The sequence below is a fragment of the Mustela nigripes genome, chromosome 13 (genome assembly GCF_022355385.1).
Source record: "Mustela nigripes isolate SB6536 chromosome 13, MUSNIG.SB6536, whole genome shotgun sequence".
NCBI classification, from domain to species: domain Eukaryota; kingdom Metazoa; phylum Chordata; class Mammalia; order Carnivora; family Mustelidae; genus Mustela; species Mustela nigripes.
The window spans coordinates 30298603-30325570 of record NC_081569.1 but is presented as its reverse complement, the minus strand read 5'-3'; the positions used below and the strand labels follow the sequence as shown (position 1 = coordinate 30325570).

Genomic DNA, 26968 nt, shown 5'->3' with positions numbered 1-26968 from the left:
TAGCATTTTAAAATTTTATTATGACTGCATTTGTTTAAATATATATATATGTATATATATATATATATTTATAGCTCTATGTACCCACCGCCCCCCAGGCCCCTCCCCAGCCCCTAGTTTTTCCCCTTGGCTTTCTGTTTGGCAGCCGTGTAGGGCAGTAACGTCTGAGTGCTCTTGTCTGACACCGTTTGGGTGCTGCTGTTCCTTGTGACCCTTCGAGTCTGCTCGGGGGCCAAGGTGGAGCTTGGGCGGCGGCCAGTCAATGGAGAGCGCCTTGGCTTATAGGGAGCAGGGGAGGGCTTGAGGGGGCCTACATGGGCCTCTGGACGTGGCGGCTCTGGGGACAGGCCCACCTCCTCCTCCGCCACCACCTCCTCGCTGTCCTCTTCCTCGTCATCACAGCACAGAGCGTGGTAGAGCACTTTGTCGCTGAACCGTACCCTCTCGCGCGTGCCCGGGGTGCGCTGGGGCAGCTGGCCCTTCACAGGACCAGCACCGAAGGCCTCCTCGCTGGAGGAGTCCGGGGTCTCCACCCGAGGCCCATTGGGGATGGGCGTGCCGCCATTCATGAGCCGGTAGTCAGGGCCAGCCCCGGGCCGGGTCAGCTCAGGGCCGTCCACGGAGTCCGAGGGCGTGGATGCGTCCAGGAAGGAGCAGAACTCCCAGCTGTCTGAAAGGATGTCTGCCGTCATGAAGTCCAGGTGCCCCAGATCGAAGGGGCCGCCCACGCCCGCCTTGTCGCTGCTGGAGGTGCTGCTCACAGTGGCCGTGGTCCAGTCGTCTGGCTCCAGTTCAAAGTCAAAGTCTGAGGTTAGCTTATCGATCTGGCTCACCACCTGGCCGGGGAAGGAAAGAGGGGTGAGGGGGCCTAGCATCATATGGGTGCAAGCATGTCCCCGTCCCACCCTGCTAGATGCCTGGCTGATGACCCCAGAGGATGGTCACAGGTTTGTCCACCTGTTGAGGGCCCATGTTGGACAAGGGTGAGCAGGTTTGGGCCATTTCCTACTCCTCAGCCCCTCCTTCCAGCCCTGCACCCTCACACCCCTCTCCCCCAAAGCCAGCTGCTGCTCTAGGCACAGCCCTGGTGCTCAGAGCTCCATTTTCCTTAGATGGAGAGGCAGCTGTTTACACAGGGCTGACCCTCCAGCAAGGCCACTCAGTGAAGAGATGAGCAGACCACACACCTTTGGAAAAGAAATGATATGGAGTGACCATGAGGAAGACTCTGCCCCCGTTTTCCAAACCCTCCTGGACCAGCTTGTGCTGCTGGTCAATGACTGTCCTCGTGGGTCTCCTCCACCGCACCCCCACAAACCCCAGAGCCTCCTCCCTCCGTCCCCACCCTGTGCCCTGATGAGTGGAGATCAACCCTGACTGTTGGGGAAGGAATAACACAAGCATCATTTGGTAAGCAGTAAGGAAACCCCCCTCTCAGGCCCAGAGCCGCTTGTGACAAGCACTTAGGGGGCAGCTTGGCTGCCAAGCTCAGGGCACCCAACTCACCCCATGTGCAGGGACACCCTGCCTCTATCCAGGTGGCCTGCCTCAGGACGTCCCCTCGCCTAGGCCCTGCAGCACAGAAACTGGGATGAAGACAGTGAGAGGAAAAGGGAGACCCCATCAGAGATGTCAGAAGAGGACCGTGTAAGAGGAGGAGAAATGATTCCGACCAAAACTGAAAACAGCCAAACAATAACAGCCAAGTAGAGAGACCAAGAGACCCAAATGACCCAAGGACAGGACATACACAGTGAGTCACTGAGCCCAGGATCCGTCCCAAGCACCTCCCTGGGGCTTTTTCCCAGGGTCAGAGCAGTCTGTTACTGAACGAACTAAGGAAGTCCCTAGTCTAACGGATGTTTATGAGGATGACTGCTGCCCAGGGGTGTGCTAGGTGGTCGGTGAGGGTGGGGTAGAGAGTCCCCCAATGTGCAAGATGAAAACAAAGCCAAAAATCATGGACTGAGGTGTTTGGGGGCAGCAGGAAGTTTCCTTGGTCAGAAGTTGGGGCGGGGGAGCGGTTTCTGATGGTGACCTGGTCCGTCATTTTCCCTCTGAGGCTCAGTTTCTCAATCTGCAAATGGGGAGGTTGGGTGAATGGTTTATTTCTAAGGTCCCTTCCATCTCTGACATTTTAGAACTCTGTGTTTATAGGGATGACTTGAGAAGCTGTTTTGGGGTGTCCATGCCTAGGGATATTCACTCCTCATAGCTCCAGGCCCCCAGGGTGGCAGGGACACTTGGCTGAAACCTGCAGACTGGGGGAGTTAGGACATTTGGATTTCAGATTTAACTTGGACATTGTTCTGTGTGTCTTTGGGTAAGTCACATAACCTCTCTGGACCTCAACCATTCAAGTGTGATGACCCCAGCCCTGCCATCCTCACCAGGGCTTCATGTTTAGCAATGAGGAGGGCTGTGAAAAGTCTCCCTGGGGCACTGATTAGAACAGTGTCATCGTCTCCCATCTCTGAGCACCTACTAAGTGTCAGACTTCCACCCATGAGATCATCCTCTCCTGAGCTTCTAGAAGATACACCACAGGCACAAGTAACTGCAGGGGATGGGGGGGGGTGCTATAGTTTCCAGCCCCTCCTGCTGCTCCCCTGCAAAGTTGCACACCACTATGAGGTGCTGCTGTGATTTCTGGGCTTGGGCAATGGGGACAGGGTCCCACTCTCCAATCTGGCCACCCTGTCTTATGCCCCCCACCCCCAAGTGACTCCCTCTCCCTCAGAGAAGCTCACATCCCTTAGAAGCCCTTGCTCAGCCCGAGCCCCACTTGAGGGTTGGGAGCCCTGGCCCAGAGCAGGGGGCTCGGCTCGCACACTGGAGTGTGCTCCAGCCTACCCCCTAGAGTTTCTGATTCAGTAGGTCCTGGGGTGGGGGAGGGGGACTTGGGAAGGCACATACCCAAACTTTCAGGGGCTAATCCAGGGGCATACTTTGAGAACCACTGGCCTGGGGCCTGGGATGGCAAAGACACAGAACCTCAGAGTGCTGCCAGCCAGAGGGGAGGCCCTGTGTCTCTGGGACAGCCATACCCTCAAATGAGACCCTGACCAAGTTGAGCCTGAGTCTGCTGTTGTACAGGGTGGGGACACAGCTAATAGGAATCTGGTTGAGTGACAGGCTATGACCACACAGGGTTGGCTGAGGCCAGGCTGGGCCCAGAATTGGAGCTCCTAATGCCCTGTGAGGAAGACCACACAGGCCAGGGATCTCTAAAGGGGCAGTATCTCTAAAGCTGTCAGGCCTGGACACTCTCCTTCCCACCCAAGAAGTTCCTGCTGGCCACCTGCTCAGGCAGCCTTCCCATTCAGCCCCTTCCCCTTCTCCATCAGAACACCCTTCTCTGGTTCCATCCCCAGGGTATGGAGGGATGGGACAGAGGGGGACTAGCAGTCATGACAAGGAGGCCACGTCTCAGCTAAGGAACTTGAAGCACGTGATTTTCCCTCTCCAGTCTCCGTGTCCTCCCTGAAAGTGGGATGAAACTCCTCTCCTCACCAGGGTGACGGGGCCTCACTAGTTATGGGTGTGGCTTAAAACACAGAATTGGCACCACCAGCACTTAAGAAGCCAGGCTGTGGAGTCAGACTTAGGGTCCAACCCTGGCCTCACCCTGACAGGCTGTGTGACCTTAGCCAAGTTACCCAGCGTCCCTGTGCTAAGTGTCTTCATGAAGGGGAATTTGAGTTGTATCTATTTGATAGGGCCGTTGGGAAGATTTAATGACATGACGCACGGGAAGCAGGTAGAACAACACAGACTAGATCAGTACCCACCGTGTGCCCGTGGGTGCTCCTACGGGACCAGGCGCCTGCACCAGGCCCAAGAGCGGATGGGAGTTTCCAGTGCCTGTGGCAGAATAATGGGACGTGTTGGGCATTTCAAATCCTAGCACATGGGGGGTACCTATGTTCCCTCAAGTAGGTCTGTCTCCAGACAGAGCAGAGGGAAGCAGAAGAGGGTCTTATGGCCAAGAGGTAATGAAGCTCAAAGGCAAATCTGGCCCCGAGCCTGAGGGACAGGCACAGCTACTTGCTGAATGACATAAGTGAGGATCAGAAAGAGGAGTCATGTGCCCAGTGTACCCAGACGGTAGGCAGGGCCCCTCTACCTCACTTCATGGGGTCCGTGGGGATGGAGGAGGGCGGGCAATCCCCACCTTACCTGCCTGTCTGCTCCGGATGCCTCGAAATCTGTGATTTCTCTCTGAGATTTAATAATCATTTTGCCTGCACATAATTTGGGATTGTCTTGGAGTGCAGGGAAATAATTATATATACAGAAGGACCGAGAGGGGGAGAAGAGAGAATGGAGAGAGAAATGACAACATAAAAATCAGAGAATCATGGAGCTTCAAAGCCAAAGGGACTGGAAACACTGCTGACTTCAGCCCCTCACTGTGCTTGCTGATGGGGACACTAAGGTAAGCCCCAGGCACTGGAGGAGCAGAACGGAGCCCACAAGTCAGGAGTCCTGGCACCTTAAGAACAAGACTTGCCTGATCTGGAGGGGAAGGGTAGGGCTGAGAGCCATGACAAACCTGCCCCACCCCGAGGGCATCCCCAACTGCTGTCCTGTTCACTGCCTCAGCTAGCTCATCTGAACGACTGTCCCTGTCTGGTGGCAGCTTCCTGCCCCACTCCTGCTACATTTAAGGCACTCAGTAATCAGACAAGGGGACCATATCACCCCTCCACTTCCAGCACTTCCCTGCTACCCAGACTCCTGAGCCTCTCGAACGCAAACCCCCACCAACTCTGGCCTGGAGGGTCTTTGTCCTCCAGCAGGTGCTACCAGTCTGCCAGGCTTGCCTCCTCACCAGCTCTACACACTCCCCTGAGCCCGCTTCTGCCTCTGGGCCTCACCTGGGATGCTCCCTCCTTCGCTACTCATCCATCTCACTTCCAGAAGGAAGTCTTCTCTGACGCTCCGTTGAGGACAGGTTCCCTATGACAGGCTCTCAAGGCACCCTGTGCCTTTCCTAAAAATATTTTCTGATATTTATCACTGCTATACTTTAATGCGCATGTATATTATATGATGGATGTCCCCCCACCCCCGAGACAGTAAGCCCTCCGAGGGGTGGGACTGGGAATGTTTTGCCCACCATGGCAACCCCAGTTGGCACAGAGATTGGCACACTGTTGGCAAATACAGCCATTGATGAGCGGATGAGGTGAGACAGAGGCCTTAAAAAAATTGCTGGGGGCAAAAAACAAAAACAAAAACAAAAACAAACAAAAACATTGCTGGGGGCTGCTCTTCTGAGAGGGAGTTCCACAGTTCTCTCTCGCCTGCCCAGCCCTCCCTCCAGCCCTGGCTGAGCCTCCATGCCAAGGAAAGCACATCTGTGTTCCCTAAGGCCCCAGAGTCAGGGCTGAGGACTCAGGACTCCCAGCACAGGTATCTCCCTCACCTCTGGCCCCTTCACCTCCCTCGGCAAACTGCTACCTCCTCCCCTCCCTCCCAGCTCCCCAGGCAGCTGGTTACATAACTGGAGATCTGCATTATTTATGACCACTGATTATTTTTTAATTTTGTGATTATGTTATTTATTGTCTTGCGGGGGGAGGGGCTGTGGAGCTGGGGAGGGGGGAGAGAGCTGACTGTGATTTATGACTCTCATCCTGCAATTTGGCCTAATTGGCCAGAGAGCTTCGTGAATCTGTCCAAAGGAAGAGAATGCAAAGGGAAAAGGGAGGAAAGGAAGGTGAGGGAAAAAATAAATAAATAAATAAGAAGAAAAACTCCGCACAATTCTTGCTGAGCTGCGGGTGATAGAGCTGACCCACTTTGGCACAGCTCCGTGGTCCCCAGCCTCTCCTGCCCTGCTGCTTCCTGGCCGGGCCACAACCATCTCGTGCCTGCACAGCCCCTGGCTCTCCATGCCGCCCCAGAGGCAGCCCCTTGCCCAGGGGACTGCACAACTGCTAGCAGGCCTGTTCCCTGTGAAAACCAGGTGTGTGTGTGTGGGATCCTCCATGGCCACCCTAGGTGGGCAGGCATGCCAAGTTATGTCCCCCCACAGTGAACCTGAGGTTCATTTATGAGCTCCTATGCTGAGTGACATCTTGGGCAGGAGGAAGGGGAGGAACTCAGCTTCTGGAGGGCAAGGATGAGGGTATTTGACCCTGACTTTCGGGGCCCCGCAGCTGGTGGGGAACCAGGAGAGCAGTGGGGAGGCAGATGCCCAACCAGAACCACAAGTAGGAGGTTGCTGGAGAGCATGTGGTGTTCTCACGGAGGGTATATCTGAATACCATGGTCTACAAGGTTCTGTGTAATTGGACTCCTTGCTCTCTCTTTGACCTTTCTTTTTTCCTGCTTTTCTCCTCCTGGTTCACCCCACTCCAGCTGTTCTGGCTTCCTTTTTGCTGATCTCGAACATGCCAAGTATACTTCCATACTTCCTCCTCAGGACCTTTGTATGAGCTGCACCTACTGCCCGGAAGGCTCTTCTGGATATCTATTTGTCTTGTACGCTTTGGGTCTCTCTTCCAAAGGCATCTCATTGGAGACCCCGTTCCCCCATCGCTGTCACTCTGCACCCCTTTCCATGCTGGAAGAGGGTGGCACTGTCTATCGCAGGAAAGGCTGAAGGGTACCAGCCAGAAGGCCAGGGGCCTGGCTTGGACCACTCCAATAATGACTAAGAAGCTCATAGGACTTCAAAAGAACAAGGCCACACATGGAGTAAGGAGCCAGCGAATGCCAGAATGTCTCATTAATAATATCGAAAAGATGTGGAGCTAGTTTTGTGTCCATCTCTGTGCTAAGTACTTTATGCACGGTAGTACATTTAATTCTTACAATAGCCTGGGGCTGGTCGTGGAGGTATAACATTCAGTATCCTCATTTGCCAGAGAACAGAAGCCCAGAAAGGTGAAGTAACTTGACCAAGTCCACACAGCTAGGAAGGGAGAGGATCTTGGATTTGAACCAGAGACCTCTGGCTCTAAGAGCCTGTGCTCTTAGCCTCTGGACTGCACTGCATCTGAGTTAAGATGCATGGAATTTTGTGTAGCTTTGAGAGCCTGCTGGGATTGGCCTGGCATCCTGGAGTATTGGGGAACCTAGGAGAATGAGGGCTAATTAATGATCGACTGTCACATCCCTCTGCGGCAGTTTCAGCTTTCAAAGCACTTTCACATTCCTCACCTCTCTTAGTCCATTAAGGAACTTTACCCACCCATGGGACGGACCTCGCTTCTTATCACATGGGGGAGCCCGGTGAGAGCTGGAGCAAGGGTCTGGGAGGGCGGGGGAGCTTTGGGAGAGGGAACTCAAAAACCTTTAGGGCTGTGTTAGCCCCACTTACCACATACCAAGCCCCAGAGAAATCCCTGTAAGAGCATCCTGAGATGGGGAAGATTGGCATCCCCATTTCAGAGATGAGGAGACAGAGGCTCAGGGTCTGGGGGAGGAAGTGCTTTAGTGTCTGTCGTCTTTCTGTGAATTTCAGGCTGTATGCTCCAGGGGACAAGGAGAGTTTGCCCTGATCAGTGGTGTCTGGGGCTAAGGGAAGTGGAGCAGCAGGACGAAGAGAATGGACTTGCTCCTTCAATCAAGCATCCTGTGGTCTCCCCCCGCAGTCTTGCATGCGAATCTTGCCTTTATATCTAAGTGTTTTGCTGTCCTCAGCTCAGTGAGCCTTGAGCTGGTCGTGTCTGGGGAAGGAGGTATAATGAACAAACAAGCACCTGCCTCTACCCTCTGGACCTTGGGTCTATCCATGCCCCGGATGGGCATGGGTAGACCCAAAGGGACTGAGAAGAGCCAGGTAGATCCTGCCTTAGAAGCCCCCTTGGAGGGTCAAGAACCAAGATCAGGGCTATAACCCCATACACCAAACCAAGTCATGGCATCCCCATTGAGTAGCTCCATTCCTGACAAATCCCATCGCACGGGAAGTCAGCTAGGGTGTCTCCTCTTCTGCCTGGGCCTCCCGGAGCCTCACCTGCCTTCCTCAACACTCCCTTTGGCCCATCACCCCATGTCCAGACCCTGCCTGGGGGATGGGGGAGTTCTGAGGCCTGCCCCCCTCCCAGCTGGGTGCCATTGGCAGCGGGCAGGCAGTGGCATACGGGGTAGATGCTGGTTGCCGTAGCAACCTGCCAAAGTCTTGGGTGGAGGCACATGGCCTCCAGGGTATAAAGGGGGAGGGAATGCATCTCTCTCTGTCCTGGCTCAGGCCTTTGGGCTGCACAGCCTGTGGACCTGAGGCTCTGCTGTTAGAGACGTGGGGGTGGGTGAGTGTATGTGCTGAGAAGAGAGAGAGGGAACATCTAAAAATCTGCAAATAAATCCTAGTACTTCTGGTGTCCCTGCCTTGTCCCCAGAAGGGCGCCCCCCTCAGGGCATCACGGCATGAGCATAAGATAGCATCTCTAGAAGACCCAGTCAAGATGCAAAAAGGTCGCTGGCTGGCCCACCTGCTCTAGCCTCAGAAGAGGCAACAGGAACCTGAGTTCCAGTTAGTTCTGTCCCTGGCAGGCTGTGTGAGCTTGGATAAGGCCCTAGCCCTCTCTGGGCCTCAGTTTCTTCAAACAGAAAATGGACAGGGCTGGCATGGATGACCTATGGATGACCTGGAGGACCATGTTTGGGGGGACAGGGGAGGCGGATCGGGGAAGATGCTCAATTGAGAGTAGGTTCTGTGCTGTCATATTTCCAGGCTTAGAGTCAGTCCTGGCTCTTTTCTGGGTGGGCTCTTTCCTGGCATAAGTCCCATCCATACCCTTGCCCAAGACCGAGACTCTGGATGGTTCCCATGGCCCTGATGGACCCAAAGAGGGTCTAGAAAAAGATGGGCTAGGGAGTGACAAAGAGGGGTTTTGTTCTTTGGACCAGTGAGGTTGGGAGAGGACGGGTCGCTTGGGGGCATCTGGCTTTCACCACAAGGCTGATTCTGGGCTGAGGGGCTGCCCTGCCCTGCCCCACATCAGGTCATGTCCCAGCCTCTCCACAACCCCTCTGCTCTGGATACAGCTCCCTTCAAACATCTCCTGCTCCTTGGCTCTCAGGTCAGGCTGCAGTTGGCACCTACCATCACCCCTTCTTCTCAATCCTCCTAGAGCCCCCATCCTCCCGCACAGCTGGCTGGGGAAAGCAGGAACCCATAACTCCCGTTAAATCACTCTTTCTGCTATCTCTGCAGGGGCCCTGGTTATAGGGAGGTGAAATTTGCCTAAAGCCCACCTGGCTGGCATAATGGCACCCAGTGGGCAAATTCAGGCCAGTGGCTCAGAACGCTGGTCATGCATTTTGGGCTTGAACACAGCCCAGGGGGCAGGGCTGAGGACATGTGTACCTCATTACCCCAGCAATGTGGGAAGCAGTAATTAAACCGGGCTCCACTTAGAGAGACAGAGAGGGACAAACATCTCAGGATCTCTCAGTGACTTTTCAGCCTTGGCAGAAACATTCAGAACTCTGGACAGGGATGCACACGTTTAGATGAGATTCCTGCCCCCAGCCCCCAGCCCCCAACCAAAGTACACAGGAACCCTGGTACCCACTAGCAGCCGCTTGGAGGCATTCCCATCTCAGGGCAGGGAGCATATAGCTGCTTCAATTTTTCCTGGATCAAGGGTTCTGAGTAGCCTGAGTGTGACTTCTCGAGAATGCTCTGAGCTAGGCCTTCTCAGTAGGGCCATCAACACTCTTCCAGAACCGTTTCTGAGCAGGTCGGAGTCTGGGAGGCAGATGGTGGGATCAGAAGCCAGCTTGGGCCCCAGGAGAGTGTCTCCCACTAAGAGGCTACGGTGGGATTTAGTCTATATTTATCACCTTGGCAGCCCCGAGTGCTAACCACAGAACCCTGGGCCCATGACATGTTGCCCAAACTGGCTCTGCTACCTCAGGGCCCCGCTAGTCCTGGAGTATGCTGAGGTCCCGAGCAAAGCAGATTTGGGGGAAAGGAGAACAAGGAAAAGGAAGTACCCAGCAGAGTGACACGTGTGCATGCAGCTTTGAGTACACACACACACAAATGGAAACACATATGTGTGTTTTTTGGGCCAGGCCCAGGAAAACTGGTCTGGGGGGCTGTCTGGCCCCTCACTCACCTCCCTTAGCTCCTTGGCCACCTCCTTGAGTTCCTGCAGGATGCCCTCAAGCTGCCCGATGACCATCTTCATGCGCTGTCGGATCCGCTCCCGCTGGCCACCACTGCTGGGGTCGTCACTGGGCTGCCCGAGGTCCGGGGCGCCCCGAATGTTCATCCTTTACCACGTTGCTGCAGGCCTGCCCATATTCCCCCCAGCCGGGCACACGCTGCGTCTGCCACCACGGAGCCCCCCTCGGCCAGGCAGAGCTCCACATCTTAACGGCCCCCCAGCCCACCCTGGCCCTGGGTGGCCTTCACCCAGCCCCTGCCCCCTGCCACCCCGCCTCCTCTGCCTCTGGGTGGGGAATGGGACACCCAGAGGAAGACAGAGTCTGACGGAGGGGGTCAAGGTGAGGACACAGGAGGACAGGGGGAGGGGCCTTGGGCCTCAGGAGTGGCCCGCCAGGACTTGGAGTGCCTGTGCCTGGGCTGAGCTGATCTCTGGCTGAGCCTGGACACCGAGGCAGGGGGATGACTCTGCAGGGACTAAGGGTAAGAGATGCCCTTGGGATGGGGGAAGGCAGCAGGAATCCCTCACAACTCCTAGGAGGTTGCAAAGGCAGAGGTCTCCGGGTGCAACTGACACCTGCAGAGGGACGGTGGCTGGGGTCTTCCAGATGTGGTTGTGGTGGGGGCTCCAGATGTGGGCAGCTCTGAAAAGGGAGCTGGATGGAGAAGGGCAGCCCCCTGCAGAGAGAGCAAGCCTGGCGTCAGCCCTCCCAGGCTGCACCACCAGCCGGCATTGCCGCTGCCTCCCTCCTCTCGCCAGCCTGCACCCTTCGTCGCTGGGGATTTTTTTTCCTTTGTGGGGAGGGGTGATGGAGGCAGATTATCTACAGCATAGCCCTTCTTCCTCTAGAAGGAAATGAAGGAGTCCCTGCTCTAAAGGCAGAAGTCCTCAGCCTGCTACGGGGCACCCTGCCCTAGCTTCCCCAGTCCCCCTTGCCTCCAACCCCCAGCCAGGCCTTGTCCCGCTGGTTCACGAGAGGGCCTCTCCAGTCCTTCGTCCTCCCTCCCAGTGCCCCCAGGGTGCCCTCACTCCCAGCGGACCCTCCCTTCCTCAGCCCCGCCTTCCCTCTGAACCCCCGCTCTGCTCCCGGACTCACCAAGGGTGGGGGCACCAGCCTTCCTTCCCAGCAGCGTCGGGGGCCAAGCCCCAAGAGGACGTTGGGGGGCCCCCAAGGCTCCCTAGGGCGGGCTTCTTTCTCTGGACCCTTCGGCCCCCGGCCACAGGGAGGTCCTCAGAGCCGCCTTGGGAGACATCTGGACGGTGGGAGGGGGCGGGGCCTCCGCGCTCCAAGGAAGGGGGCCGGAAAAATCTCCCCCAACCCCCGCGGGGCTCCGGGTCGGGAACCAGAGAGGGTCCGGGGGGGCTCGGGGCTCCGAGGCCACAGGTGACCCGGGAGCCGGGCGACCGAGGCGACGCCGGGCCGGTCCCAGCGTGTGAGCCAAAGTCGGAGGGATCGGAGGGCGCCGGGATCCCCTCAGCCCACGCCCGGGATCCCCCAGGCTCGGCACAGTCCGGGATTTGCTCTGTCCAGTCCAGATCGGCCGGCTCCGGGCTCCGCCGGGGTCTGCCTGCCCTGCCGAGAGTGAGCGGGTACCGCTGGGCGCCCGGGGCGCGCTCAACCCGGACCCAGAAGGTCCGCACTCCGGCACCCGCGGCGTCCGGAGCGGCCGCGATAGTCCGCTCAGCCCGGCCCCACTGTCCGCCGGGGGCGAGAAGGCTACCACCGCTCAGTCTGCGGTCGGAAAGGTCCGGAAGCCGCCGGACCCGGGGGGAGGGGCGGCGGCGGCCGCGGGGACGGGGTCCTCGCGGGGCCGGGCCGAGAGCGCGCGAGGCAGGGGGCCCGGCGGGGCTGGGTTCCGCGGCCCGGGCGCGGGCGGGAGCGGCGCCGGGCGGAGCAGAGGAGGCGAGGAGAGCGAGAGGAGGTGGAGGCGAGGCGCAGGGAAGGGAGGGGAGGGGGCGCGCGCGGCGGGCCCGGGCCGGGCCCGGGCTCACCGGGCTCGCAGCCTCCGCTCCGCTCCCGCCGCCCCCCTGGCCCGCTCCCGCTCCGCTCGCCGCCTCGCCAGCCACCCGGCGCCGGGTCGCTGCCGGTGGGGCAGAGCAGCGCGGGGTCGGAGCTGGGCCTCCCTCCGCTGCCTCGCCCTGCCCTGCCCCGCCGGGGCTCCGCGGGCCTGGGCCCGCTCCCGGAGCGCCGCGCCGCCGAGCCGCCCGCGCCCCGGCCGCCCCCGGCCCGCCCCGCCGCCCCCCGCCGGACTGGCCGCCCGGGCGGGCGCTGGCTCCCTCAAAGGCCGCCCGGCTCGCTCGGCTCGGCTCGCTCGGCGCTGTCAGAGAAGGGGCCGGCCCTGCGCGCCGGGAGGGAGCTTTTAAAGCGACACACACGCCGCCCAGCGCCGAGCGCCCAGCGCGCGAACCGGGGGGTTTGGCTGCGGGGGGACCGCAAGGGTCCTACGTCTGCGGGGCTGGAGGCGCACTAGCCGTGCGGGGACTCCGTCTGACCTCCGGGCGCGGAGGGGCAGCGGTCTGGGCACTTAGTTCTTCCCGCCTTTCCAGGCACCCCTATCGCCCCTTCCCCCACTGCGGTGCACCCCAAACCTCTCTTCTGGCGAAGTTTTCTTTGCCCAGACCTTCCCCATTTCCCTTCATCATACCCAACCTCCCCCAGACCTTACTTTGAAGCAGATTAATTCAGAAAATAGAATACAGACAATCTTTACTGAGCACCTACTGTGTGCCAAGCTCTAAGGTAGGTAGAGCTGGGAGTTGGAGGCTCTGGTGACAGGTGTGCGTTAGACACAGATCATTTCTTCAGTTACTCGTCCATTTACTCAACATTTATTCAGCACCTTCTGTGTACCAGACAGACTAGACTCTGGGGTCCTAGATAGGAAAGACAGCATTTCAGGAAGCTCATAGCTCCTGGAGAAGTTGGGGCGGTAAACTGCAGGACAAAGGCAAGTTCTTTAAGAAACGCTAAGGGATTGGGGAGGGCTAGGAGCAACCCAGGTCAGGGACTGGCAGGCTCTCCCAGGAGGCAACCCCTGAGCTGCTTCTGGAAGGAGAAGTAGGAGTTACCCAGGTGACTGTCAGTGTGGGGGAGGTGGGGATGAGCACTCCTGGGGGGATGGGGGGGAAGGGTTAGAGCAGCGGCTCAGAGGCAGAAGTGAGAGGAGAGGGAGTCGGAACCAACTGTGCGCTTTAAAACTATGCGTTTTAGGGGAGCCTGGGTGGCTCAGTGGGTTGGGCCTCTGCCTTTGGCTCAGGTCATGGTCCCAGGGTCCCAGGGTCCCAGGGTCTCATGGTCCTGGGATCGAGCCCCGCATGGGGCTCTCTGCTCATCTCTCTGTCTGCTTGTGATCTCTCTCTCTCTATCAAATAAATAAAATCTTTAAAAAAAAAAAAAAACAACTGTGCATTTTAAAACTCTCCGCTATTTGACAGCTCTGTGGAAAGTGGATTAGAGGGAGACCAGATCCCCGAGGGGCTTGGAGGCCACAGTTAGGTGCTAGGATTTTCTCCTGAGGCAAGAGGGGTGGGATGATGTCAGAGGGGAACTTGGACTTGCTTGCCTTCTCAGGAGATTCCCCTGTGGCCTTGTGGAGCTGAGGGCTAGGCCACAGGGAGGAGACCAGTTAGGAGGCTGTTGTAAGAATCCGGCTGAGAGAGGGGGAGGCTGGAGTGGGAGCAGAGACAGAGAGGAGGGGAAGCTTTAAGAAAAAATTTAGGAAAATAGGACAGGATTTAGGGCTGAACTTTGAGAGAGTGGGAGAGTCCAGGATGCCTCTTTGAGCTTATGGCTTATAGCTTGGGAGGCTGGGCGCATGGCTGTGCGCACAGTTTTGCTGGAGAACCATGGGTCTGGGGTCTGGGGTGAAGATGAGGGGTCCAGTTTGGGACAGGGGAGGTACCCTGAGGACAACTGATTATACGGTTCTATGGCTGGCCTTGAGAGGGGTGTTGTGTTGTGTTTTAAATTGAATTGTCTTTCGGGAGGATGAGATTAAGCAGGATGATTGTGTAGACTAGCACCCAAAGCGGGAAGTCGAGGCTGGAATTTTGGAAAAGAGTCCATGAGTGAGATGGAGCAGAAATAGTCAGGGAGGTAGGAGAAGAGCCAAGAGAACGGGGCGTCTTGCGGGCCTAGGAGGACAGGGTTTGAAGGAAGGCATGCTCCGCCATGTCAAAGGCTGCGCAGAGCTGCTGGGAAAGATGGAATGCAAGGAGCCCGCTGGCCTTGGGACTTAGGAGGCCACAAGTGATGGGCTTTTGGGGGAGGAAGGAGAAGGAAGGTGGCAGGAGCCTTATCATGGAGCATTGGGTGCTGAATGTTGGTGAGGAATAGAAGTAAGTCTAACTGACACTATCAAAAATTCAGTTGATGGGGAGGTAGAGATCTGGAACTAGAGGCGGAGGAAGGATCAAGAGAGATGGGGCTAAATGGTGGTTTTGAGCCTGGCCCATGGAGGGTACTGAATTCTGGGGCCAGCGGTATGCTGAGGCCAGTGATGGCTTCATCAATTCTCCAATCTCTCTCAGAGGGGTGTGTACAGGGGTCTTCCAGAGGCCCCCGGTCCTCCAGAAGCTGTACGGGTGAGGGTCTAGTTGCCTCGGGTGGGGGGAGATATTCTCCTGGGGATGTGGTGAAACCAGAGGCCACACCCATCATCATTTTTTTAAAGACTGTGGTAAGATGCACATAAAATTTACCTTCTTCACCATTTTTAAGTGTGCAGTTCTGTGGTATTAAGTACATTCACAGTGTCAGGCAATCACCAACACCATCCATTTCCAGAACTCTCTCCATCTTGAAAAACTGAAACTCTGAATCCAGCTGGTGATAGCTGTCCATTCTTTGTCTCCCTTAGCCCTTGGCAAGCATCATTCTGTTTACTGTGTCCGTGAATGTCACTACTCTAGGCACTTCAGATAAATGGATTCCTATAGTCCCACCAACCATTTCACAGAAGGTCTGATGCTAAGGCTAGCCAACATCAAAAACGGGCTGAGCCTGAGGAAATTGAAGGAGTTTCTATCCTTGGGTCCACGGGACCATCTATGCACGTGCAGGATGGGGGAGAGGTGTTTGAACATGGGAGTTGTTAGGAGACAATGAACTTGGTTTCAGAGGCTAAGATGGGACTGCTTAATACTTACTTGATTTGCGGTCTCATTCATAGAAGTGAGTTATTTAGGAAAAGGGAGGTGATATTTCTTCTGCTACCTGTGTGGATCAAATGTCTGGGACCCACATCCACTGGGTAGACACCCAAGAGGGCATCCAGAATGGAAAAGCAGAGGGACTGGTTTATATGTCTTCTGAAGATGGGGTAGGCTGATCAGAGCAGACTGGAGAAGAGGCTTGTCAGAAAATATCTCTGATTATACATCTCCAAAGGGCTACCACAGGTGAGAGGGAATAACTAGGTTCTGGGCGGTCCTCAGGCCTGCCTTCCTTAGTTCTTGGAGACTGACCCATTGTCTCTTCCCTTTGACCTCCCTGGTTACTGCCCAGATGTCCTACCCTTCAGATCTCTGCTTAGATTCACATTCCCACCCTCTTCACCTCTAGACAGACTTCCCTAGTCCTTGGTTGGCAGACAGAAACAGAAGAAGTCTTTTGGCCCTTAACCAAATGTTTCCCAGGATGTTCATTTAATATGTTAGCTGTGTGACCTTGGGCAAGTCCCTTAACCTCTCTGAGCCAGGATATCCTTATCCTTAGCCCATAAACATTTTTATTTTTCCCTATATTGGCTGCCTTGCCAAAAGGGGGGAGGGGAGTTATTTTCTAATGTCTCTTTGACTCAGAAAAATAGGATGATAATAGTACCTACTTTCCAGGGCCATTGTGAGCTTGGAATAAAATAATGCATCTGGAAGTATTTGGCCCAATGCCTGGTACCTGATAGATGCTCCATGGATGATAGTTGCTATCAGCTCTTATTAATGGCTTTGTGAGGCTCTGACCTCCCCAAGATGGTGTCTGTGTCGTGTCTGCCCCTGTCTCTTGCATGGACCAATGTGACAGTTAGTGACTTTTTATCTCTTTAGTCTGTTTTCCATCATCCCACTTCTGGCATCCCTTTCCTTTGGGAAACTTCCCCTATTGTCACAGAGACCTAGTGGGTTGTCCATTGCTGTGCTGACTTATCCTACCGCGTTGCCAGCCAGTGACCTGAAATGCACATATCATCGAACGTCATCCTTTGTCTAGCACTAGTGACGGGCCCAAGGCGTGGGCACACTACCCAAGCAAAACTTGGATCTTTCCCTGGAATTGATATGTGGACACTGGAGGGAGGGAAGCCTCCTTACTGGGCTGTAGATGTTACTTACAGTCAGCTCTCCCACTAATTGGAGAAGCCAATCAGGGCAACAGAGGGGAGAGGAGTTTAGAGGGCATGCTTGTGGCACTGAGACCCAATCTTGACTCTTATGGCCTGGAAGTCTTTCTTTCAGTCCTGGGAGCAGCAACCACATCCTACCCAACTCGAAGAGCCAATAAATGCCTTTCTTGCTCCAACTTCTTTGGCTGGGTTTCTATCTCATACAACCAATGGGAGCATGACAAATATGCTCAGGGAATATTAACAAACAGATGACTGACTAAATGATTGAATTCTGGATAGGGTGGCGTGTCAAAGATCCTGAAACCTGAGGGTTGGGAGCAGCTGCCCTGTGGCCATAGGAGGGAGAGTGGATATTTGGGAAGTTATTACATCAGGCAGACTTGGGTTTCAGTCCCAACTCTGCCATTTACTAGCTGTGTGATCTTGCGCAAATTACGTGCCCTCTCTAAACTTGAAGTTCCCTATCTGCAAAATGGTCAAAGTAATGGAGACTGCAAAGGGTCGCCTTGAGGATGGAATGAAATAAGAACACATAGCACCAAGCCCTGTACCCTAGGAAGGGACATGGGAGACAAGAGCTCGAAAAATGGTAGCAATCTTAGCACGCAATCCATTGTGGCTAATAGTGTAGGACTGAGATAGGCAAGCTGGTCAGGAGGGAACCAGGATTCAATCTGCAAGCTGAATTCCCAGAAGGACTGGGTCCTGGTACCAGGGAAGTGGCACCAGGGCCAGAGAGAACATGTTTGAAGAAAGGAGAGAGATAGCAGAGAAGCTAGCCCTGAGGCAGTGGAGTTGGAAGGCCCATATGCTGGTTTTTCTGCTAACCACATGACTCTCTAAATCTTCCCAAACCTCAGTTTCTTTGTCAATACTTTCTTGATAGATATCTTGAGGACTCAATCCATGTAAGACTGAGGGCACAGGGCTTAGTAGGTGTTCCATAAATATTACCTATTGGTATCAATGTTTGTCGCTTAGGGAAATATCTGAACACAAAGGTAGGATCAATGGATAATGTTACCAGCAAACTTTCCATGAGAAAATCCCCAAGTAAAAAACCATCTGTCTCTGAATTTCCCAGGACAGTCCATTCCAGAATGAGGAGGAGATGATGTGTTTTTCTGCAGCTGGACAGTGATGGGGCTTCTACTGGAGATGCCATGTCTTGGAACATTTCTGTCATCTTCCTGCTCCCTGTCATCTTCCCAGCTCCGGCAACGTTTTCAAAAGAATTTTCTGCAGTGGCTGCCTCTTCTTCCTCACTTCTTATCACTCTGCAAACCTTATAACCTGGTTTCTGCTGTCATTACATTGTTGAAATCACCCTCACCGAGCAAGACGGTGTCCTTGCTATGACCTGCAGACACTTTTTCTCCCCTGTCCAAGGTGATCACTTTATGGTCCTGACCCTGAGATGTTGGTGCGTCCCCTGCTATATGACAGTATAGCTAATTTTCTCCTGGTTCTCTTCCTACCTGAGTACTGCTTCTCAAGGATTCTTTTTCTGGTCCCCAGGATGTTGGTGATCCATGGGGATTCTCACTTGGACTCTCTTCTCACTCCATACACCTCCCCCAAGAGAAGTCTTCCACATCCCCTAAAGGTTCTTGATTTCCAATTTGCTATTTCCAGAAGTGACTGTTCCAAAACTTCAGACTGTATTGCTACCTGCCTGCTGGACGTTTCCATGAGGATGTCATGTAGTCACCTCGAACTCAGAGTGCCCGCGTCAGGACCCATTGTCTTCTCCCCTCCCAATGTAGCCCCTTTTATTATCCCCATCCCAGAGGATGTCCCCACCCTCCAGCCTCCACGCAAGCTGGAAACTTGTGATCTCCTCGACTCGGGGTTTCCCACATCCGTTTGGGCACTAAGTCCTGTTCATTCTACCCTTTTAACACTGTGTACACTAGTGTCTTCTCTCTACTGATGACCAGGCCCTGTCTCGGACCCAATGGCCCCTGCCTTAGCTGATGGCCAACTAATGGACCTGCCAACCTTCAGACTTATTCAGTGGAGTCCACTGTTGCTGGTATCAGTTTTCTGATCTATCTGTTATGACCCTCCATGGCTCCCCATCCTTACAAGGCAAACCCCAGCTCCCTAGTTTGGCATCCACCTCTTTTCGGGAGCTTGCCCTTGTCTGTCTCTGCCAACCTCCTCTCTGCAGCCTCTTGCTTCTGTCCCTTCTGCCGGGGGAGCTCCATGCAGGTCCTCATACACGACTCCCTTTATACGCTTTATACCTGCTCTCTTCTTTGTCTGGAAAGCTCCACTGCTCTCCCTTTTCCTTGAGACCAACCGCCAGGACTTCCTGAAATAGTCTCTCCGTGTGTAAGGTCCCTCCTCTGCACCACTGTAGCTCCCACGTCCTCTGCAAGTATGGCAATAATCACATTACACGGTCATTACCAGTTTGACCCTCACAATGAGCTGCTGGCCAACAGATACCTCCATATTCTTGATGTCCCCCGGAGTCTACTGTAGTCAATTCCCAAGCTGTATTTTTGGAATATCGAATCTCTAACATGCCTATTTGTCTCACATCTTGATTAAACAAAATATCTTTAAGGTGGAAAAAGCTGGAGGGAAGTAGCAGGGCACATAGCTCTGGGGTTCCCCCAGCATCACATCCCTCCCGTGAACCTCTGATCCTCAGACCCCGCCAACAGCATTAGTCTGCCAACAGCGTGGGCAAACTGTGTGATCGTCCCCTCCTGCCTTCTGGAGAATCTTAGGCTGTCCATTACCCTTCACTTTCTGCCCTCCTATTGGTTAAATCTTACCCCACCCCACCCCCGCCGCCCCACCACATCTTTGCCGGGTCCCTTTCCATCAGTGTTTAAACCTGCTTTCTAAACTCTCTGGTCTTAAAAGTAGGATCCCACATCCCTCTCCACGAATTGGCTCATCTTTCCTCTCTCCACAGCCAGACTTACCCTAAGAGTTGTCCTCACGCCCGGCCTCTTCTTCCCCAGCTCCCATTCATTCCTCTTCCCTTGGCAATCTGGCACCCGCCCTGACCAATCCTCTAGCAAACTGTTAAATGATAAAGTCATCAGTGACCTCCAACGTGCTCCACACCCCAAGTCCTGACCTGACTTGTCGTCCCTCTGCATTTGGGATTTAACCGTGTCTCTTGTCAGCTACCTCTCTTCCCTCGGCTTCGGCAGGCACTGAGCCTTCCTGGAGTCCTGAGGGCTGAGAATTCACCACTGGCTCCCAGCTTCCTCTGCCTGCGTTCCACTGTCAGAACACGGGAGTTACTCCGGGCTCCGCTCCATGTCCTATTCATGCTCACCCCTCTCTCTTCCCTCTCCATCCCCTCCCCCACCCTCACCCCCACCTGTCTCACGGTTACCGATGCTTCCTACATGGCTCCTGGTCCCCACACCGCATCTCCGGCCCAGATTCTCTCCAGGTTCCAGACTCGTGGGATCCCCTGCCTCCTGGGGAGCTCAGATTCAAAACTGAACTCTGGATATTTCTGAAACAAGCCCTCCCCACCCCCATCTTCTCACAGAAACTCTGGGAGTCTTCTTTATACCTTCTTCTCCCCCCCCCACCCCCCCCCGCATCAAATCCACCTCTGCTCGTTCTGCCTCCTGCGTGTTTCGCGTCTCCATTCTCTGCTGCCACCCCCTGTGTCTGAGACACCATCATCTCTCCACCAGACAATGAAATCCACCCCCTACCACGTGCTCACCAGTCCTTTCATGGCATTAGCCCCACAGCAGCCACAGGGATCTCAGAAAACTCTGAGGTGGACATATCATTCCCCTGCTTACAATGGTCATGTGTTTCACGTTTTCCTGACGTCCCAAGTTCACAGGATACCCCAGGGGATCTGTCCACTGCAGCTCTCCCTGCTGCTCCCTGTCCTCAATTCCCATTGGTGACCCCCTGCCCCTCAGCCACACTGACCTTCTTTCAGTGCCTGGGATGCACGTGTGTCTTGCATCTAGACTGTGGTACTTGCTGTCCCCTCTGCCCCATGGGCATTCTTCCCCCATCTTCTTCCAGCTAATTTCCATTCACCCTCGAGATCTAGGCTTGGCAAGCCTTCCTAGAACCCTTCACAGAGTGGCCTCCCCCCTTAGTTGTTTGTGATATTAAGACATCTGCATTCCCTGCTAGACTGGCCATCCCTTTGGGTGACTACAATGCAAGGGCTCAGCAAATCCTGACAGACAACTGAGGAAGTTCAGGGTGGTTCAGCAACTTGCTTAAGGTCACACAGCTGATGAGTAGCAGGTCTCCTCTTAGCCCCCTTTAGACTGGTTAGGGTGCCTCTGCCATGGAACCCCATAGCACACAATTTCTTTGTATCCAAACAGTGGCCAACCTTGTCGGAGCTGCCTGTCCAGTGGCGGAGCCAGGAGTGCCAGGCAGAGGCTGTGCTGTCCTGCGTGTGCGTCCCTGTGTCCTGGCCCTCTCCCTGGGTATCTGGCCACACCGTTGATGGCTGACTCCCTATTGATGAGCCTTTAGAGAGCTTTCCTGATGCTGCCTTCCTACCCCAGCACTCGACTATGGGTCGAGCCTTCTTTTCCTTTCCATCCTAAGTTAACTCTTCAACAGAAACTTTTATCAAAACAAAACGAAAAACAAAAAATAAAATCATGAATTGGCATGTAACCATTGAGAGAAGGGCAAAAGGAAATAAGACAAATATAAAACACAAGATATAAAATACAAAACACAAGAGCCTCGAGGCAGCTAAGGCGAAGATGTTCAGCTCTGTGTAGTCTGCGTGGGCTGAGCTCCTATGGGTCATTGCCCTCTTGGTCCTTGGGTCAGTCCTCCCACACTTATCCTCTAGTCTGGACTCAGTCCCCGGTGCACACTCACTTCCTCTCCACACACTGGCTGATGAATCCGCGGGCAACACTTCTAAGGGGATTGGAGTCTCCAGGGATGGGGAAACAAAAGCCCAGACCGAGTCGGGGGAGAGAAGAGTGGGGTTTGGGGTTTTGGGGTTTGTGCCCTAGACCCAGATGACACCTGCACTGGTTGAGCTGTTCTCTATACCCTGGGCCCAAAGCAGGGGCTGGTGCTGGACTGCCAGGGGGTAAGAGCACTGGGGGCCCAAGTGATGAGTGATGGAGACAAGCTGGCAGGGCTGAACCGGAACCCCTGGCGTGGGAGGGGCGGGGAAGGGCGGGCTTTCGGAGCCCAGGCAGGACAGAGCATCAGGTTCTTGTCAAACACACAATTTAATTCGGAGACTGTATCCCTCGTGCCTGAGAGATTTTCAGTTTGCAATAGTGTCATTTACAGATGGATTTGCAGCGGCGAATTACAAGTTTGTAAGCAACAGCTTCTCTGACGCCTCGAAGGAAAAAAAAAAACCTTATCCCTCTGCAAATTATAAATTCATAACTAACAGTGTTATCCAACTGAATGCAAAACAAATTCATTACCAGCTACATTATTCCATTGAATACCAAGTGAATGAACCGCACAGGGTTTGTACGGATTGGGGACCTATCAGGAGATGGGGGCAAGACAACCCTTCCCCCAGGTCCTCTTCTTTGTGGCCCTGCAGGCTCTCCTCAAGCTAACCCCAGATGTCGGCAGAACTGGATGGAGGCACGCTGCTTGTATAAACAACAGGCTGGAAGCGATGGTGGGGAGGGTGGTGAAGGTAGGATGCTGGTGATGACATATGGAAGCACAACCACCCTGGGCCTTGGGTCGGCATCTTTGCGTGATTACTAAAACTGGTGTGCTGTTATCTTAAGATGCTGTCCTCTGGGGGCACCTGGGTGGCTCAGTCGGTGAAGCCTTTGTCTTTGGCTCAGGTCATGATCCTGGGGTCCCGGGATTGAGTCCCGCCTCGGGCTCCCTGATCGGTGGGGAGCCTGCTTCTCCCTTTCCCACTGCTCCTCCCCCTGCTTGTGCTCTGTGTGTGTGTGTCAAATAAATTTTAAAAATCTTTTTTAAAAAAAGATACTATCTTGTGAATGCCGAAGTTGTTGTGCGTTGCAGGACCTCCCCTGTCAAAGGGAATCATTCCGATTGTCCGCTACACAGGAAGATGTGGGTCTTCTGAGCAGACACTAGGCCGAGAAAATAAGCCTCAGCTTCGGCACGGGAGCAAGAGCTCCCTCCTGTCTCTTGTGTGACAGAGTCTTGTGTGACTGGGTCTTCTCTCAAGAAGTTACAAGCTGCTGAACATCTGGATGGATGATCCCAGGTTGGGGCACGTGGAGACCATGACCACAACGTGCAGGTTCTGTGGAGGAAGAGGGCAGGCCATACTTCATCATCAAATGATCTAGTTCCTGGCTCTATGGTGTATTCCCCAGGTGCGGTGCCTGAAACTAACCTTTCCCCTTTAAGCTTTATTTTAGAAAGTTGGAAAAGACAAATAAACAAAACTGAGATACATATACTGCCCATAATATACCCCAGCAGAAACAACCACTTAGGGCTGTTTCATTCTGAATGAATGGAAAACTGTTCTTACTGGATTCATTCAGAAACGTCTCATCACTTGGAAGACTGGACTCTATATTGGATGTGGGAGATGAGGGGAAACGGCCCATACCATAGGTGTGCAAGCACAGATGGCGGTTCCCAGCATCCCAACGTCTTTCTCTACCCCCACATGGTTGCAGAGTCTTCTTGGCCTCCACGTCCCATCTCGGCCTCTCCTCCAGACCAACTTCCCTGTCTCCCTCTCGTCTCTGATCATGGCGCCTCTCTCTGCCTCCTGCTCAGGAGCAAAAGGCTTCTTCTCCTTGTCTCATCCTGAGTGGTTTGCAAACGTCATATGACCAAACAGTTGACCAAGGTATTTTTTTTTTTTCCCCTAAACAAAGACCATTTCCTAAGAAAAATTTCTGGTACCAAATGGGAAGATAAAAGATCTACACCTTGTTTCATGAACACATTTATATATATTTTTTAAGATTTTATTTATTTATTTGACAGAGAGGGATCACAAGTAGGCAGAGAGGCAGGCAGAGAGAGAGGGGGAAGCAGGCTCCCCCCTGAGCAGAGAGCCTGACGCAGGGCTCGATCCCAGGACCCTGGGATCATGACCTGAGCCGAAGGCAGAGGCTTAACCCACTGAGCCACACAGGCACCCCAAACAGGTGCCCCATTTATATTTTTTAGAAAGAGGAGACTATTCTACAAATGCTGATATCAACCTGCTTTTTTGTTCATTAACAATGCAGGCTCCGCATTTTTATGTGCCCATCAATAAATCTATATTTGCTGCTTTAATGGCTACATAGTAGTCATGTGATTTTTTAAAATGGTCCCCCCTCCCCTTTTTTAACCTATACATTTAGGCTGTTTCCAGTTTTTGCTATTATAACACATCATGCTTGCACATTTATCTAATTATTTCCATAGGTTAGGTTCTTCGAAGAAAAATTTCTGAGAATGCACTTTCCAAAGGCTTTGTCATAGCATCGAACTGCTCTTCAGAAAGTTTGTGCTGATCTACAGTCCCAACAGCAGTTTGTCTTCCTGCCTCCTCTTACTGTTCTAGCTTTGTCTCAGTTATGCCCTGATGTGCTGCAGAAAGAGCCCCCGGGGATGCTTTGGTGACAACATGACAATGAATGAGTGATTCCCTGAAGGATAAAGAGAACTAGAGAGCAAGAATGGGGAGAAATCTCATGGTGCTGGGTGCTGGGGAGGCTCTTGAAAGGGACAAGAGAAATTTGGACCCCAGCAGGGCAGCAGAGAAACTTTTTGGATCCTGGGAGGAAGATGGGCCAGACCTGAGTTGCCTGCAGGACCCAGAGGAGAATCCGAAGAACTGAGTTGCCAGCCCCACTGCTGACCTCGAAGGGGAACAGCATTGGACTGAGCCCCCCCGGAGTGCCAGTGAGCATCCCGGGTCCGCTGGCAGCATGCAGGGGAAAGGGGTGAAGGGTCCCTGGCACCAGATCCAACTCACAGGTGGGAAGGGCCCCCAAACCCTGCTGCTCCTATGCCAGCCCTGGCCAGCAATCCCCACACTCACCTGTGGCGGAGGGAGGGGAAGGAATGTCTAGAACAGTGGTTCTGGCTCCTCTCTTCTCCCGCAGCAGCTACCCACACTCACCCTGAGTCCGACGGGGGAGCGTTTGCTGAGTAGCATTGCCTGGGAAGAGACCTTTCCCGCTTCTCCAGACATAGCATGAAGCCTGCTTTGACCTGTGTGCCCAGCTGCAGGATTCTTTCTTTCTGGGCAAGGACACCTGAAAAATCTCAGGGAGGCAGGAGCCTTGTGTCTGAGCAGCCAGCATTCCGGGGATCAAGTGGTTCATCCACCTCTAGGATGGGGTCCATTCTCTCCCCTCACACTGCCTGCTCTTTTCCTCAATCCTACACAGAAACCCCTGGAGCCACCGGGGTGCTCTCTTTGGGAGAGAGAGAAACATTTTTTGCTTCCCCTTTTAATGATACCGGTGACCTCATAAGGTTTCCATGGTGACAAGACCAAGGAGCCAGGGGGACGTGGTGAATTAGGCCAAACAAACCCCCCCGCCCCCCCCCGAATCTTCTTCCTGATGCTGGGCTTCAGGAGTAGATTGTAGATAATCAATGAGATTGCGGAAGATGTGGTGGTGGTGGAGTGGGGTGCAAAGACAGAGCTTGCGGAAGCAATCTGGGTCCTCCTTCCCTTTCTGTGCCCCTCCCCTCATCCCCTGCCTCAACCGCTCCCTTCCTGGAGAGCCTGGTGCTGAGTGTGGCCCCTCACAGCGAGAGCCCTGGGTGGTCACAGAGCACCCATAGGAAGACAGTTCCGATCCCAAGTGTAGGAAGCATTCATGAGGTAATCCTGGGCACCAAGGCAGGGAGGTGACTTGAGAGAGGTAGGAAAGAGAGCAGAACGTGTGTGTGTGGGGAGGGTTTGCAAGGAGAAGGAGGGGAGCACCTGGTGAGGAACTGGGGGCTTGCCATCTAAAGCTTGGTTTTCTAAGGAGCAGTTCAGGGGTCAGTGCCTAAGAACACTGGCTGCGGATGTGGAGTCCAAGTGATCCAGCTGTAAATAACAGCCATGCTCTACAGTTGTAAATTTCATGAGCCATCGCGGTTAAAGCCGCTAGCAGGTGCTTGATATACACTTGTTTTCTCTCTCCTGCCCTTTCTTTCCTCCCAACCACGGGGCCACTGCTGCTTCCTGAAGGGTTCAAAGCACCACATTGCCCCTCGTTAATTTGCTGCTTTCAGGCACTGAATAATTCAATCTCTACATAGTGCAGTGACTAAAACGCCCCTATCTGTTGTTCTGGTGCCGAAAATTCCACCACGGAAGCTCCACCGCTTTGCACCAAACCTCCCTGTAAATAGCAACATCTCACCTGGGAGGTGATTGTCTTGTTCTTGGTCCCTGGACAAGGGCAGTGGTTCAGGGGATGGAGACAGTGGGCTTTTTTCATTTTCTTTTTCTTTTTTTTTTCTTTTTTTTAAGTGCAGATGGAGCCTGTGAATGAGGCCAAGAGAGAAAGAGAAAGCAAACAAGAGAGTTTGCTATCCTGAAATGTTGGCCAGCAGTCATGCCTTTGGCTGTGGGATTTCTCTGAGGGCGAGTGATAGAAAACCCCGAGATTACCCCACATCTGAGAGGAGCCATACATGGATATCATGCCTTACTCACACCATGAGAAGTGGAAGAGAAATGTATAAGCTTTGCTTTCTAAGAATAGGTCCTAGAGGCAAGAGGCCCAGGCCTGTGCACCTGCAGCTCTGCTGGGTGCCTCCAGTGGAATCATGCCACCTCAAGCAAGACAGGGCCCCATTGCTAGGAGTCTGGAGGCAGAGAGCTGGGGAGTGAGCCTCTGGCCTCAGAGTGGACCTGGGAGGTTGGCTGGGTATGTCTCTTTGCCTTGACAGGTCCTCTTGGGAAGTCAGCTTTAATGAATCTTGAAGAACAATTTGTAATCAGCCCATCAAATGTTCAGAAACACTCTTTCAGCTAGAATCTCACTTGCAGGGAGTCTGGGGCCCGTGGGAACTGTAGATTTTCCATCGGTACAGCAGTCCCCCCCCCCCCACCCCCGCAACCCCTCTATCTGGGGCAGCCTGGATCTCCCAGTGGGCAGGTCCTGCCCCGCCGTGAGTCCAGGCTTGCCGCAGCATTGGGAAGTAGCTGGGTCTCATTGTCCCCAGTTGCTGTCTGCCCAGGGCTGTCAGGAATAGGGCCCAAAGTCCTAGGTCATCCGAAACAGGGCAGCTTCGAGCCCAGACCCAACAGCTGCCAGCGCTGGGTACTGTATGACACATCTTCCTCCTCCTTTCTCTGCTCTCTCCAGCTCCAACCTGTGCCCCATCTTCCCTTCCTCTCCCACTGGGGCTCTGGTGCTTGGAGCTTGTTCTTGAACTTGGAGTGGCCTTGGGCTACTTTCTCACTCCATTTGCTCAGGGTGTGGGGAATCACTAAAGAAGTCATACTGGGTGGGAGTGGTGGGGGTGAGACAGGTGGAGGGGATTAAGAGTACACTTGACTTGATGAGCACTGAGTAACATAGAACTGTTGAC

The 26968-nt window shown here is 54.1% G+C and overlaps 1 protein-coding gene across 2 annotated transcripts; it reads right to left on the bottom strand.

Moving 5' to 3' along the window:
• Nucleotides 1-79: 79 nt before the first annotated feature.
• On the bottom strand, nucleotides 80-11577 carry INSYN1 (inhibitory synaptic factor 1). Of its 2 annotated transcripts, none has more exons than XM_059371861.1 (3): nucleotides 11230-11577; nucleotides 10083-10810; nucleotides 80-836 (listed from the first exon to the last, which is right to left on the bottom strand). In XM_059371861.1, exons 2-3 carry the CDS (start codon nucleotides 10236-10238, stop codon nucleotides 114-116), a joined length of 879 nt encoding a protein of 292 aa, XP_059227844.1. In that variant the 5' UTR covers nucleotides 10239-10810; nucleotides 11230-11577; the 3' UTR covers nucleotides 80-113. The 2 variants fall into 2 exon arrangements, with proteins under 2 accessions (XP_059227844.1, XP_059227845.1); XM_059371862.1 differs by lacking the exon at nucleotides 11230-11577 and adding an exon at nucleotides 1507-1586 and having other exon boundaries at nucleotides 10083-10158.
• Between the last annotated feature and the right edge of the window lie 15391 nt (nucleotides 11578-26968).

What these genes read in the sequence shown, in the direction of transcription:
- INSYN1 (XM_059371861.1), bottom strand. Translation starts at nt 10,238, where the DNA reads ATGAACATTCGGGGCGCCCCGGACCTCGGGCAGCCCAGTGACGACCCC. An exon ending in TGGCCAAGGAGCTAAGGGAG is followed by an intron (nt 837 to 10,082) that starts GTGAGTGAGGGG and finishes TTCCCCGGCCAG; the next exon opens with GTGGTGAGCCAGATCGATAA.